We start from the raw sequence: 16,373 nt of genomic DNA, 5'->3' as shown, positions 1-16,373 counted from the left end.
AGGCTAGTGCTCTACCACTTGAGCCACAGCGCCACTTCTGGCTTTTTTCTTTTTGCTTATGTGGTGCTGAGGAATCGAACCCAGGGCCTCAAGCATGCAAGGCAAGTGCTCTACCACTGAGCCACCTTCCCAGCCCCTCAAAGAGGTTTTTCATATTCTCTTTTTCATATTTTAAACATTTCCACTGTATGAAGTGGGAGGACCTAAGGTCCTCATATATGTCTAATAATCTGGGCAATAAGCAAAAGCTTAATGTAAGACCAGCTGTGACTTGCTGTCTCTGGTGCATTAGGCTCCTCCTCTGTCTTCTTTGTCTGAATTTTTTTGATATGATTTATAAGCATCAAAAGCAGGGAAGATCTCAGATTATTGAATGTATGATTTGATAATACCCTCCTTTATGTTAGCTCACTATTCTCAAGTGATTTTTAAGAAGTTTGACCTACTATATTAAGCTGAGAAAAATGTTTTATTTGATTAAAACTTCTCTTCCAAAGATAGACATGAATAGTCTTTTTAAACTATTGAACACTGAAGTTAAGTCAATTTATCTGGAAATTTAACAGAGTTGTATTGCTAAAAAATATTTTTTGGATATATTTAGGATATAAGTGTTTGTGTACTTTATTTGAAGAAAATACGATTACAAGACATGCCCTGCCACATAGCAGACATTTTTCATTTAAGAATATTTCAAGGCCGGGCACCAGTGGCTCACGCTTGTACTCCTAGCTACTTAGGAAGCTGAAATCTGAGGATTGAGGTTCAAAGCCAGCCCGGGCAGGAAAGACTGGGAGACTCTTAATTCCAGTACCAGAAAACCGCAAGTGGTACTGTAGCTCAAGTGGTAGAGTGCTAGCCTTGAGCTGAAGAGCTGAGGGACAGCGCCCAGGCCCAGAGTTCAAGCCCCACAACCACCACCACCACCAACAAAAGAATATTTCATAAAAGATTCTGTTGTATGGAAAAACAATGGAAAAGTCAAGATCAGAGCAACAAATGCTGGGAAGAAGTGAAAATGGTGCCAAGAGGCAATCTTTAGGAAGAGAATCAGAAGGAAGAAATCATGGGAAGAAAGAGTAAAGGAAGCATGAAAGCGGAATGCAGGCTCCACAAGATAAAGTCAAATAACAGTTGAGGAATTAACACCTTATCTTCTCTAACTTCACCCCACCCGAATCCACTCTCTTACACTGGGTTTTCAGACTGAGAACCCAGCCTCTTTGAACCTCTACCACACATACAAACCAATCAATGTCCACTGAAATGAGGAACTACATTAAAATCATTATAAAAATAAATCTGAGACTAAAAATACAATTAAACTGACTTGAGGAAAACAAAAATCCTTCTTCTACAACCCACCTTAACCCACACTGGAGAAGAAGAAAACTGCTTTACAACACTCCACGCTATATTAATTATTTTCTAACAAGTATTTTGAGATGTAGGGGTAATAATAAATCATTTAAAACTTAAAATAAAAGCACTCTGGGGAAAAGAAGTTATTTTAAGACTGAACTATATGAAAATGAAGGTTATTTATAGCACACCAATGGAAAATAGATTCAACTGGCAAGATGATAAAGTTCATTAAAAAAAATGTAGGAACTATAAAGAAAAGGAAAAAATTTAAAGTGAACAAAGGGGAACCACACAGAAATGTGCTAAAAAAAAGACACAAAGGAGATCCGGGTTATTATAACTAGAATCTCTACAGAAGGAAAGAAACTGATAAGGAAAAAATAAGTTTTCAAGGATGAAAAGCAGGAAATTGCTGTGTGACAAGTAGAAGTACATAAATGAGTACGTGTATGAGGCACATAGAAACATGTTTTAAACAATCAAGAAAAAAAAAGCTAGCCAAGTAAAAAAAAATAGAAAATAAATAATATGTTAACTGCTAGAACTCTAAGTTGTGCCTGAACACTGAACAAAGTTTTTGTGTAGAAACTAAAAGTCCACACTTTGTAGATACTGATATACAAACCTAAAACAATATGCACCATTATTAAATGAAGTGATAGTTGTAATACTTAATACTTATTAATTGATGTAAATAAATAGATTTCGTTCCTCAATTAAAATCAATTTGAGTATTTTTCAATTTAGCTAATAAAGTACAACTCAAATATGTTATGCATGTTAAACACATAACTGAAAGTAATTCAGAAATGCTAAATAGAAAGAGACATACACTAAAACAAATGTAGCAAAAACCAGCAGAGTAGACACAGATCAAATTACAGAAGACCTACAAAACTTAATAAAGGAGATAGAAATACATAAAAATATATACCAGGATAACAGTGAGATGGTCTTCTAGTCAGGCACTCATAAAATTTTATCATAATAATATTCTTAACTATAAACATAAAATTAAAGCCTATAAAATTAGTATAGTAGTTAATTCCTCTAATCCCATATACTCAGGAGGTAGAGATCTAAAGATCATAATATGAGGTCAGTCTGCAAGACATTTTTGAAATCTCCTCTCAATTGCTAAGTTGCATGTGGTATATGCAGCAGTCTATATGTAGGAAAATCACAGTCTAAGGCAAGACCAAACAAATCCCCTAGACATTACCTGAAAAATAACTAAAACAGCAAAAAGGCATAGATCAAGTGGCAATGGAATCTCTGTTAAGACTATAGGAAGCTTTTGGCTTGTTCTATGATTCCTTGAGTCCTTCCCTCATTTCTAGCCTGCTCTTTGCCTGAAGATAGTTAAGTATCAAAAAAATCTGGTTCCTTTAATTGGAAAATGGCATTACAGATGCTATTTTCAAGGTACAAGGCCCTATGTTCTAATTTCAGTCCCACAAAAAAAATCTGGGGAAAAAAAAACTTAAAAAAATTCTAAAATATAAAAACACCCAGAATTATTTAGAAATAAGAAAATAATGAAAAGGTAATTTGGAATATAAAACCACTTATTAATCAGGTATATATGGAAATACAAAATAAAGTGCTTCTTTAAAAGGATAACAAAAACACTAATACAGGAGTGATATTTATGTTTTTACTCTATTGCAATCTATGAGACATAAAAGGAAGTTATGGAACCTTAAATATTTTATCAGCCCAAATAACAGAATATCACTAAATACATTAAGCCACATGTTTTGAAATACGAAATATATAAACTAAACTTACATAAAATAGATGAAGGAAATTACATAGGTTAAAAATAAAATGAATATAGTTATTTTATAATGTTTCACAAACCAAAAAAGAATAAAAATAAAAAAGAGTAGAAAATATTAAAGTTGATCATAGAAAGAAATAATGACCAAATGTGTATGAAATCAATAAAACTAACACTTTGAAAGAATCACATGAATGGGGATGTTGAGCAGACCTAAGCTAAGGAACTATTGAACATAAAGATGGACCGCATGCTTCAGGCTAAAGAAAAAAGTTTAAATCCTAGGTAGTAGGTTTCTTTACTTTGAGGTTTAGATTAATAGAACTGAAACAACTTTTTGTACTTTACACAATTGAATACATAAATTAAAACAATATAGATACTAAGAGCTATGCTGGTTATTGTTGGTGCAAAGAGTTATACATATGGATAGAAGGAAATTTTGGATGAATTATATTGTATTAGTTTTGAAATAGATGTTCTATTTGATCCTATTATTTTCAAATGCCAGCTAGATATATAAACAGATGGAGGTAGGACTAATTGTATACATGTATCTTTATATCTATTTTAACTGTTTACTGGGCATATGTGGAAGAAATGTTTTTTCGATGGTGTTGAGAACTGCTAGACCCCAGATCTTGATCTCTGATGACATTTTCCAATGACAGGAACCAGAATTTGTTGGTACACAATTAAGTTCAGAGATGGAGCATGGGGAACCTAGGAGACCCATATATACTGAGAGAAGTATTCAAAGAATCATACAAATCAAAAGCTTCCTATAGTCTAAACAGAGCTTCCATTGGTCAAGAATGGGAAAATTTGTCATTAAAAGAAAGATCACAAAGGGTTATAAATTATTGAGCTCTATAACGTATAAAGGGTTATGAGTTATAGAGCAAAAAACAAATAAATTATTCAACTCTGTAAGTAAACAATAGGAGAGAAATGAACTTATTTTTCTGAAGTAGAAAAATGTCTAATAGATGAAAAAGACATTATGGAATTAGAAAATCAGCATAGACAGCAACCATAATTATAGTGAAGGTTATATTCATTAATCAGTGCTAATACTGCTAGGTGAAATTTTGAGGCATGAGAAAGTTTTCAGTCTCAAAGGCATTTTAAAATGAAATATCCACTTTTACAGCAGGGAGACTCTGAGTCCACCAAGATGGAATGATCAATTATCACCAATAATGAGGTAGGTCAACAGCCTATGTCTCCTGATATATTTTCCTGAAAATAACTCATTTCTGAAGTGTTCCTGTTAAAACTGCGAAATCTGAATCTAACCAAAAGAAAACACCAGAGAAACACAAATGGGGGAATATTCTATAAATAACTGACGTATGTCAATATCAGGAAGCAAAATGAAATAATGGGTGTCTACTCCAGATTGAAAGAAAGTAAAAGAAAAAAAGACAACAGAATATGGATATGCAGTCCTGGGGTGTCTTTAGTTTTAAAGGTATTATTGTGACACTTGCACAAATATGAAAACCATATACAGATTACATAATTATCTTCATACCGGGCCACTGATTTGTAGAATTTTCTTGCAGCATTTAAGAGAATATCCTTATTTTTTAGTCACTCTACACTAATGTACTTATGCTTAAATGGGTGTGATGCTTAGAATTTACAAACAAATGTTCTGGGGAAACATCCATACAGATTCATAGATAGAGAGAGAGAGAGAAAGAGAGAGAGAGAGACAGAGACAGAGACAGAGAGACAGAGAGGGACAGAGACAGAGAGAGACAGAGACACAGAGAGAGACAGAGACAGAGAGAGAGAGTGGCAGAGAAAGGATGCATCCAGTATAATAAAATGCTAACATCTTGGAGAGACCGAGTCAAGTACAGACTGTGTAACTTTTGGTTGGGATGAAACTATGTCCAAATGAATGGGTTTGTGAATATGAATTAAAACAATATCTCATCACTGCTACCACTTTTTTCCAAACCCATGAATGTTTCCAACTAGATTTTCATTTTCCTTCTCCCTTTTCATCTCTTTCCAGAAGGGCAGAGTAACTTTTTTGGAAATATGAATCCAATCATGCCATTCCTCTGAATCTATAACTCTGTCAAAAACTCTGTCAAAAGCTTTATCCACCGTGTTCTCAAGTAAGTCACTGATGTGTCTTTTCAACTGCTAAACTGTCCATTTCTCATCATGAATTAGCCTCACTTCCCCTGTCCACGCCCTCGTCCTCTGTAAATCTGTGTTGTGAAATTAATCTATTTAATAACACCAGCCTTGGAGCAAAAGATATGATTATGCCTTGACTGCAATTTTCACCTACTTTACAAGTTTGCTACTTGTTAAATAATTTTACCCTAATTTAGTTGATTCTGCTTTGACTAAAAGGATTGCACTCTCCTTATCCCTTCCGAATGACAGGACATGGTTTCTGATTTTAAAGATCCACTTTTGTGGATTGTTTTTTTTTCTGCTGACTGATTTATTTGAAAATCTTTTCATCATATCACATGTGTGTTCTCTATTAACTATTTTACACATCTCTAAACAAGTAGTGTATTTCTGATCCTATACAATGAGAAAGATTTCATGTATCAGAAAGTTCTGCTTCTGAATCACAGAATATGTGCTCCTTGGTAGTGTGTACATCACAACTTTTACAATCTAGAAACTGCTGTTATCTCCTAAGGCACATCTACATATAACATTTACAAAGAAATAGGATTTTTATTTAAATTCCATCTCTTCTAGCATCTTTATTTCCTTATACTTTCTGGATCCCAGTTTTATTCAGAGTTTGTACAATGTGTGATTTCCCCCAAATTCAGCCAAACTCGGAATGTAGTTGTGATTTCTGACTTACTGAGACACCTCAAATCATTCTCATTTTATTCCAGGTGGCAGAATCACAGTCATTTGGCAGTTTCCATGTTTTCTCTAAACTGGCCTACGTTCTATAACTCTGAATTCCTGCTTTTCTGTTTTTGGATTTATCTACCTACTTAATGGGTCATAGAGGCTTCAGCTCTTTAGTATTCATTCTGCATTTCATGTCTGCATTTGCTTCTAACTATTGACAAAATGATTCATTGCAGACAGAGGACTGGATTTGCCATTTTAGAAATTATGCTAATATTTCCTGCATTTGTTAACAGAATAGCAGGAGTTTTCCTAGTGCTTAAAGAACTTTGTTCCTGCAGTGCTAGACACAGGGATATCATTAAGGTCAAAGGAGAGCAGAGTAGAGCCAAAAGGGTAAGTCATCAGCTATGCTTAATTCCTGGAACGATATCACTATACCTTTTCTTTTTTTCAACCAGCCATGAGAAACTATTAAAAGTTGTCTGCCCAGTTTGACATGAGTCTCCTGAAGGTATACCTGAGACAAATACTTTAAAACTTGTTCCTTAGGAGGTGAACTTGAAGTTCCAGGCAAAGGAATAAGAACAGAAAAACTAGAAGGGCAAAAATTAAAAAAGATGAGTGTTGCGGGAAAATTCTGAGACTGGCATTCATACCTATAAAAGACTCAGTGAAGACCCATCTGGAACATGCTTCACAATTGTGCCACTGAGGGCCAGTAAGGCTGAGCTATTCATCCAGTGACTTCCATTTGTCCTTGGGGGCTCTAGATTGTGTGAGCTTGGATTTGAGACTACTAAACGGTGATATTGGAGGACAATCCCTTAGGCAGGGTGACAGTGAGACAGAGATAAAGCCTTGAAGTGGGAAACTGATAATGGCTCTAGGGACTGTTCGACCCAGCACAGCTGCAGATGAATTGGGGCCCCAGGGCTAAGGTATTAACAGCATTTACTTTGGAGGCTGACACTGTAAATACATCATTTCCAAATGCAGTGTTTCTCAGAGAAGATGTGTAGAATGAACCCAACTTGAAAGATTTAAGTTATTGTCAGAAATATTTGAAGTTTTTTTCTTGAGTGTATATGGACCTCAAATTTCTAAGTATGCTAGTAGAAACCTGGCACTTTCGAATATACTACCAATTAAATGTATAAATTGAAAATAGTTATTTGAAACATCAATATATGGTATCAAAAATAAATAGAATAAATGTGCTTTCCTTCCATTTGTTGATGGTGTAAATACATGTGCATTCAATATAAGAGCACCCATGTCTATTACAGATCCTAATCACAACTCTTTTGGATCTATTTCTAGAAGTTCAATTGCATGTGATATATATATATATATATATATATATATGTATATATACATATAAAGGTATATATATGCATATGTACATGTCCATGTGTATATACATGTACAACATGTATTTGTGCATGTATGTATATACATATACATATGTGTATATAATATGCAATTGCATTTATAGAAATAAAAGCATAGAATATATATACATGTATATATGTAAGTGTATATATAAAGAAATGTATATCTATGTGTATAAACACAATATTATTCAGCTGAAAAAGTAAGGGAATAAGACCCTTTATGAAAAGTGGGTGAAACTGGAATACATCATCCTACAAAGCTTACAATAGCAACAGTATGATTCCATTTGATGAGAGATTAAAATAGTCCAACTCCCAGAAAGAGAAAATGTAATGGTAAAATACAGGGCCTGGATGGAGGAAAAATGGGTAATAGTTCAATGATTACAAAAATTTAGTTATGAAAGATGACATAGTTATAGAAATTTACTACACAGCAGAGTAGCTAAAGTCAACAGCACAAGATTGTGCACTTAAAAAATTTGTGGAGACAGTAGCTCTCATGCTAAGTATATTAACTTTAGAAAAAAGCACAAGGAATATTATTATTATGGTTGCATCAAGAGGTGTATGTATACATCCAATGGTATCAAACATATGTTGAATACATGACATTTTCCTGTCAATTATTACTCAAAGCATCAAAATTGTACCTTTTTCAACTTTTTTGTAACTCTGAAAACAAATTCCTCTTTGAAGTATAGAGGCTTAAGTTAAGTTAGAGAGCAAATTTCTTACCCCTCTATGTTAAAAATACTTTTCAACTATACCTTCATTTTTTTGCTCTCATTCTGGTCTAGCCATTTATCTCTTACACAGATGGGGTACAATCACCAATCAGATTTTTCTGTTTCTATTTCCCTTTTCCTGTCCTCTGGTTCAAGAAAGTTCATTTCTTACTCAGTCCTTCTGGTGTTTTTCCATATCATCCTATGAAAAGGTCAGTCATCAAAATGACCTACAGACCTGTGGAACTACCCCCTCTCTTCCTACTAACACCTCTCTGGTTTCCTTTATGGTTCTCAGATTCTTCTTCCCTTAGCTCCTCCATTCCAGCCGCTTTGTGCTTGCTTCATAAACACACACCAGGCTCACTCCTCCCTTACCATTCTTAGATGCAGTTTTCTCTCTGGAATACTCTTTCCTATGGTAGTCCTATCAAGCTCTCCTGCTTTTGCTCTAATCATAACATAGTAAGTCTAAAAACATCATTTCTACCTACCAAAATATTTTCCCTTACTTTCTTGAGCACAACCACAGTAGGATACCAAAAACACTTGTTAAAAACACTGCCTTTAATGTCTAGTTTCATCAATTATACCTAATCATTATAATTAACATGTAGTGTTACAATGAATTCAATGTTGTTTACTTTGAAATACAGCCAAACCATCATTTGAGGTTTTAATGGATTGACTATATAAAAGAATAAATAACAGTGACAAGATTATTCCTAAGTGATTTCTATATGCTAAACTGAAATTAAGGGACTACAAGCAAGATGGGTCAATTAAACACTATCTTGACTGTGGAACTATAAATTTGATGCAATGAATTAGAGTTGCTAAATTCTTGAGACAGCAAGAGGCAAACACCAAGCAAAACAATCTGCAATAAAGTGGTTCAGTTTCTTTAAGCATTACTTAACCCATCAAGCAAAGAGACAGAATAACAATTTGGGACCATATTTGCGTGGCTCACGTTCTTTCCTATCAAACAGGAAAAAAATCACCCTGTTTGACTTCTAAGCATCCTCCCAGTGCTAAACTGCACTTTACTTTTTATTTCCATCTTATAAAAGAATGTTGAACTTGACAGATATTAAATGTAATGCCGCCCTACATATAACAATGAAGTAACAAAAGAGAACCTGGATTCAAATTCCATTCTATCTTTAAACATATATTTTCTGTACCTTCTATTGAAGACAGACAGTGTAGACAGGATAGTAGAGCAAAGATTTCTGTGCTAAAATTCATTTAAGGTATCGTCAATCTTTTATGTCGTAGTTGGATTAATTATTCAATTCAAATAGGCTATAAATGTTGTTTTTCCTAGAAACCACATATATTCTGTCTCATCTAAAAAATGTAAATCCATGCCTCTCATCTTATTTTTAATACCAATTAAGTCATCTATATAATTTCACTGGTAATCTTCATAAGGAAAGGAATAGAGGAAAATAAACTAAAATTATATAAAATGTAAATGAGGTATATGATAAATGAAATAATTATTTCTAACTCATATAAGAGTCTCATAAAACTTATCTATCCATAGGTTTCCATTGGAAATACACAACAAATATAAATAATTGCTTCACTATTGAGATACTCTTTTTAAAGGTTGAAACTCAGATGCAAAAATCTAGTTTTCCTAGTAATAGGGACTATGTTACTATATATATTAACTATAAGGCAAAGGAGAGAAATGCTGCAATTTGTGATCATGGTGCAACTATTTCATGTGCAAGGCATGAGATACACATAGAAATATAATAATTAGAGTTAAATAACTATTTAAACTTTGTAGTATATCAACTTGATTTGTTTAATATTTAGTGGTTTTATTATACATAAAATACTAGTTTTTAACTTTTTAGAAAACAATGGGTTATTTAGATAAAAGACTTTTCTACACAAAAATTATTTATAGACTATAACATTAATGTATTCATACCTAAACACAATTACAAATTTTAAAGATGTTAATATGAACACATATGTAAGCCAATTTTTAAAATAAATGTCTTAAGAAGGAATCAAGGCTACACAAATGCTACTTTTCTAGGAAAAGATGTAAAGGATGGAGCAAACTGGTTATGTTTGAAAAAAAATCAGCATTTCTACTTACATTATAAATAATACTATCAAAGTATTGCATAATGTTCATCTTACTTACAAATTAGCATAGCTTTTCTCTGAACACATTTTCTGCTATAATTTTAATGAAGCAAACAAAATTATTTAGAAAAAAGGAGCTTGCCATGGTATAACCCCTGTTTTCACTGTATTTGATTCTGGTGCTCTTCTTGAATTTACATTTTTCTAATTTGGGGAGGGGAAGGGAAATAACAAAATGCTGAAATAAGGATATAGGTTGACCCATTGTAACAATGAGATGTACAAGACACTATGTTGAAAGCAAACTTTACAACTTCGGTGCAAGGGTAGAAGAGCTTGGGAGGTGGAGAGGGAGGGGATGGTAGGGGAAAAGCAAAGGAGGAGGTAACAATGCCCCATAGGAAACGCACTCATGACCTCATTCATGTGCTGTAACTCCTCTGTACAGTACTATCACAATAAAAATATATGCAACAAAAAATACAAATAAAGATTAGTTTTGGAATACAATAAAAAAAAGAAAAGAGGAACATGCTGAATCCAAGTGTAAAAAGACATCCAGAGAAAAATGAAGGGAGGAGAGGAATAAAATAAGTAATAAAACAGTGATAATTTTAAAAATAGAAAGACTAAAGCATTACATGTCAACTTAGGGACAGATGAAAAAAAGAAATAGCTGGAGAAATCTGATGGGTCTATGTACTCAAACTATTATAGCACATCATTTTTTCAAACTAGGATTGTGTGGCTATATCATGGAGAAGCAAAATTGCATAAGCTGTGTATTTCATTAAAACTTACTTGGTGCCAATTTGTGGTATGCTTTGGCATCAATCTGAATTAAAAGGAAAAATAAATGAAGCAAATGTTAGGGTATATCTGACAAACGTGACACAAGCTATTCAATTAGAAAAAGAAAAAACACAAAAAGACATGTTCCTTCCTCATCCTTTTCTTCCATGAGTTACCTCCCTCCTTTCCTTTCCTCTCATTTTCTTCAACATTTATTGTGATAACCATCATAAAAGTAGAGAATAATTCTCAGAGCAATATTAGTGAGCAAACAACTCCACTGTGGTAGGACAGTTGCTATGAACATATCTCAAATAATTGAATTCTAATCAATCTTCTAACTACTTCATATGGTAAATCATTTAACATACACCACATTTTTATGTGATAAGAACTGATCCTATCCACTCTTTGCAAATGAGAAAACTGAGGTGGAAATATTTGATGCTACTTATATAAGGCCATCTGTCCTATAAATCGCAAAGTGTAGTTTTGAATGCAGACACCAAGGCTGCATACCACTACTTGGCAATGGTATGTGATGTAAATACAGATGACACAATTTATCACCTTGAGGTTACAGAGAAACCCAGGGCTGGAGTCTATAGAAGCACAAGAAATAAGCTAATTTTTTTTCAAATGTGTCTGCTTATACCACATCACTAAAGCCATTAGTCATTACACAATATGTTAACAATTTGGTGAGACTTGTCTTGTGGTGGGAAAAATAATGGCTCATTCATCAAACTCAACATTTTAAGTATGTTACAAAGAATTAATTAGCAAAAGTTTTCTAAGTAGAACAAAGTTTTCTTACTTGCCTGATGAAACAACTGTTCTTTAGGCATGAAAACTTTTTGAGATCCCGTGAGGTAGGTCTTCAAGGTTAATGCAAATGGAGTAGTGACAAGTGGAAAATCATGCTTACTTTGAATAGTGAAGAGGAAGCTTTTACAAAACAAAGGCCATTGTACAGATCCAAACATATACCTTGGATTTCATGTCTTTAAACACCTTGAAAGTCGCTGTCATGTGCCAAAAGCACAGTGCTTTCTTAGATAATATTTATGAAATAATGAAGATCTTTGAATCAATGTCTCTGAAACGTAGTGCAACATAGTATATAAAGGCTTCTTTGTCATTGTGGAATGCAGGCATTATTTGGAATTAGGAGAATGGTGGTGTAATATTCCCTACTCAGCAGGACTGCAGAAGATCACATGGTCAGGGCATGCCTGAACTACATATGGAGTTCAAGGGCAGCCTGAGCTACTTAGTGAGACACTTTTAAAATAAAATGAGAGAATCTGGAATATTGCTCAATGGCATAGTGTTCCCTTCGCCTGCAAGGGGCCCTCGCTATAATCCCCAGTATCTCAAAAGAGAATTCTGAAATGGTTAATTTTATGCAAACTATTCTTTTGAAGAGTAGACAAGTGTCCATAATGAAATGAGGACTGCCAAGAAAAGAGCTCCTGCTTCCGCAGAATTTCATGGTTACTTTTTAACAAAGTGCTAAACAGAGTTACTTTTTTAACACAAATTTGCTTACCAGTATGTTATAAGCAGATATATTTAAATAATAATAATACAGTTAATCATCTCAACAAAATAAAGGTGACATTTTAACAGTGAACAAAATGTCACCATTTTTTTTAAAGTAACTTTTGCCTTAGAACATTTGATCGTACATTTGATTGTATTTCCCTTGACAAACCTCTTTAAAGGTAATAACCTTTGAAAGGTCTTGTATCTATTTTTCCCCTATGGACAGAATTTCCTACTTTGTTTGAAAATATTTAAAACAGTTCTCATTATTTTACAAGACCAAAAATTTGCCCAAGCTACCACTGAGTAATTGGTAGATATATTCAACAATGCTACAACCTGGATTCAATTTTTTCCTCTTTTTATTTCAGGTACATATGTACATTATTGCATGCATAAAATAATAAGTCAGTATCAATTGTTAATAAAAAAATCAAAACCATTTAGTGAGCCTGAGGGGCAGGTTGGCAATAGGAGACAATAGAGTGGCCAAGGCATACAAAGAAGGCCCACTGAGGTTGGCCAGGCAACCTGCTTTCTGCTTGACCAGTTGAGTGAACTTGTCAACTTAGCTTTACCTTTCTGAGTCTCAATTTTCTCAATACTAAAATAAAGTTAGTAACAGGAACCACTTGATTAGATTCCAGTAAACATTATTCAGATGTTGTAGGGAAAGTGATGATACATACCTACTCAGTAAGTGCCAGTTATAAAGTATTTAGATACAGTAGCTTTGCTACAAAGAAAAGCCACTATGTAGTTATACAGAACATAGAGCAATTTCTAAATTACATTCATATTTTCTATTGTTATTATAATGTTCCCTAAAAGTTTGTGGGCTCACTGATGACAGGATTCTTTCATAGTCAGCCCTGTGCCATCTAGGAAGTTGTGCCTGCCATTTAGATCTCTAATAGGTACCACTAAATTGAATAGAATTGAGAAAGAAAAGCTACAGAGAGGTCATTAAAGCTTTGCAGGATTCAGTATTTGCAACTGAATTACACACACACACACACACACACACACACACACACACACACAGACTGTCCTCTGAGTAAGGGATGTCACACTCCTCTAACACTCCTCTAAAAGTTCACCAGATCCCACATGGTTAAAGCAACAGTCTTGTGCAGCTTGAGGCTGAACTCTGAAATAGGGTTCCAGCTGAAGTCAACAGGCGAACTCCTTTTTGGAGTTCTTAGCATTTCCTTTCTGTTTTATAGGAACCTACAGTGATGAGTGGCTACGGTGAAGTCAGGACAACACTGCAATGTGGATGGGTGCTTGCAGGTAGTCTAGGCAGCAGGTGTGGCCACTAAAGGCCATCCACAACATGAACATCTTTGTGTCATTGCAAAAGATAAAATGGGCAAAATGTCAGCAACTCTGACCATGCCAGCCCAGCTGCCCTAACTCACAGGTGACTCATCCCATTCTTGTTCTTTGTTTCTCTGTCTGGTGAACTTAATTTTCTAGAAAAAAAAATAAAACAACTTCAAAATCCTTAGTATTTTCATTAGGTCTGTGAATGTTGCACGATCTCAATGTATTTATTTTAAATAGGTTTCCAAGATAGTCATGTACTTTGGGATTTTTTATGATGTTTTGGGGGAGCACACTTTATTCATTAAATTTACTATATGTAATATTTTCTGACAGTAGAACAATCTTATTTTTTCAATTTTAATAAAACAGTTTTACGGATTCCTAACTTCGAAGAAGCGGAGGGGGTGGGGGGAGGGAAACATACAGCCCTATAAAACAGAGCAATTTCACAAGTTTCCAAACTCCAACTTCTTTTATAGCCTCCATTTGGTAATTACAGAGATTTATATACCTTTTCTCATTCCCCACAAAATTCAGAGCTGAGCTGTCTTGTTGACTTAGAATCTGACTTAGAGGTCTCCATACTCATTATCTTTGATAATAAGCTGTTAGATTAAATTAGTGATTGAAACTAGTCTATTTTGAGAGTGAGAGAAAGAGGTATAAAATTAATTTATGACAACATAATCTACAGATAATTTTCATGTATGATCAAAAATATTTCAGGAGGTATCTTAATAGTAATTGATCACATAGAGCTGACAGAGGCACTGTTACTGCTTTACTAGTAAGAGCAGGATGCCATTTGTCTTCCCTTGGGTCCAGATCTTTAGCCTAACCTGAGAATTCCTCATTTGTCAATAAATTAACATATTCTAAAACTATACAAAGAAGAATAATAACACAGAAGTTGCTGATGCCACAGGTAAAGTAATGTCACCCACATCAGTACATTCTACAGCTCTTACTATCAGCAGGACAGAAGATATCCATTGATAAATAGTTTTATGCACATAAGACAGGTATGAGAGAGACAGTATTCCTTTAGAGAGATCCATTTTCCTCCCCAGCATTGCTGCTTCATATCTTCACATGAGAAAGTATTTAAAACACATGCTTTCGAAGAATATTTAGTTACAGCATGAGATAAAAAGAAGTAAGGAGAGGAAAGGGGAGGTGATGTGAAGGAAGAGGAGAGAAGGGAGGATGCAGGAGAAGTTAGGAGAGAAACCCAGTGATTCTGTATTTGGTATTTCCTGCACCAGCAGTTTCTGTCTTAATACATATTGGTGAATTAATGCTTGTTAAACTAATTATGTTGTTTTTGTACTATGTGTTAGTATTTAAAAGGCCAGATAGCTAGAGTATGTAAGTTGAATCTTATACTTAGGAATTTCTAGCGTACATTCCCTTACAAACTTTTTAAGTTGTATTTGACAGAAGTAAGGATAATCAAAACCTGGAAAAAAAGAAAAGATGATTTTTTTTTACCGTGCGTGCATCCCATATAGACAAGGTCTTGTCTGCAGAGCCAGTGAGAAGTGTGTTGGAAAAGGGAAAGAACTCAATGCTGTTCACGGAATCCGTGTGTCCGTATAAGGTATACCTGCATCTTTCACTGAAAGGAGAGAAAATGAGTGTTAAAATTTAAGAAGATACTATGGGAATGTTTCCTTTTTTGTATACAATGCCAAAGAAGTATTATAAGAATCTGTGATGTAAAGAAAAAAAAAAAAAAAAAAAGTTTTGTCTAAAAAAAAAAAAAAAAGAATCTGTGATGTAATTTTAAATTACAAAATTCTTAAAAAATTCTAAGCACTTGAGGAATTACAAGCATAAAATTGAGTAAGATTAAATTCTCTTCAGTTTATAAAATTGTCTTAAAAAGTCTTCTTTATACTAGCATATTTATATCATGAAATAAATATATAAAAGTAGTCTCCAACTTATACAGAAGTATGTTAAGAAAAGAAAACCTTGCTGTAATCAAAAATGCCAAACAACCTTTTCACTGTATTTGATGCTGATATAATTTGTGAAGGGGAAGGGGAAAAAAAAACTGTTTAAATAGGGTTACAGGTGGGGCTGGGAAGGTGGCTCAGTGGTAGAGCGGTTGCCTTGCATGCCTGAGGCCCTGGGTTCGATTCCTCAGCACCACATAAGCAAACAGAAAAAAGCCGGAAGTGGCACTGTGGCTCAAGTGGTAGAGCGCTCGCCTTGAGCTGAAGAGCTGAGGGACAGCGCCCAGGCCCAGAGTTCAGGCCCCAGGACTGGACCCCCCCAAAAATTAGGGTTACAGGTCGACCCATTACAATGAGATGTACAAGTTGTTATGTCGAAAAACGAACTTTACAACTTTGGTGGGTGGGGGTGGAGGAGTGGGGGGGGGGTTGAGAGGGGAAGGGATGGTATGGGTAAACAAAGGAGGAGGCAACAATGCTTGATAAAAAATGTACTCACTATCTT

The 16,373-nt window shown here is 34.4% G+C and overlaps 1 protein-coding gene across 2 annotated transcripts in view; it reads right to left on the bottom strand.

Annotated features, from left to right (window-relative positions):
* Positions 1 to 16,373, bottom strand: part of Spag16 (sperm associated antigen 16) — a 775,427-nt gene that overhangs the window by 327,358 nt on the left and 431,696 nt on the right. For both annotated transcript variants that reach the window (XM_013028752.1, XM_013028820.1), the window contains one exon: positions 15,399 to 15,525. In XM_013028752.1, the coding sequence (XP_012884206.1) occupies positions 15,399 to 15,525 (127 nt within the window). The remainder of the gene's footprint in view (positions 1 to 15,398; positions 15,526 to 16,373) is intronic.

Source organism: Dipodomys ordii, unplaced genomic scaffold, assembly GCF_000151885.1.
Source record: "Dipodomys ordii isolate 6190 unplaced genomic scaffold, Dord_2.0 Scaffold1, whole genome shotgun sequence".
Taxonomy (NCBI): domain Eukaryota; kingdom Metazoa; phylum Chordata; class Mammalia; order Rodentia; family Heteromyidae; genus Dipodomys; species Dipodomys ordii.
This window is presented reverse-complemented; position numbering and strand designations above follow the sequence as displayed.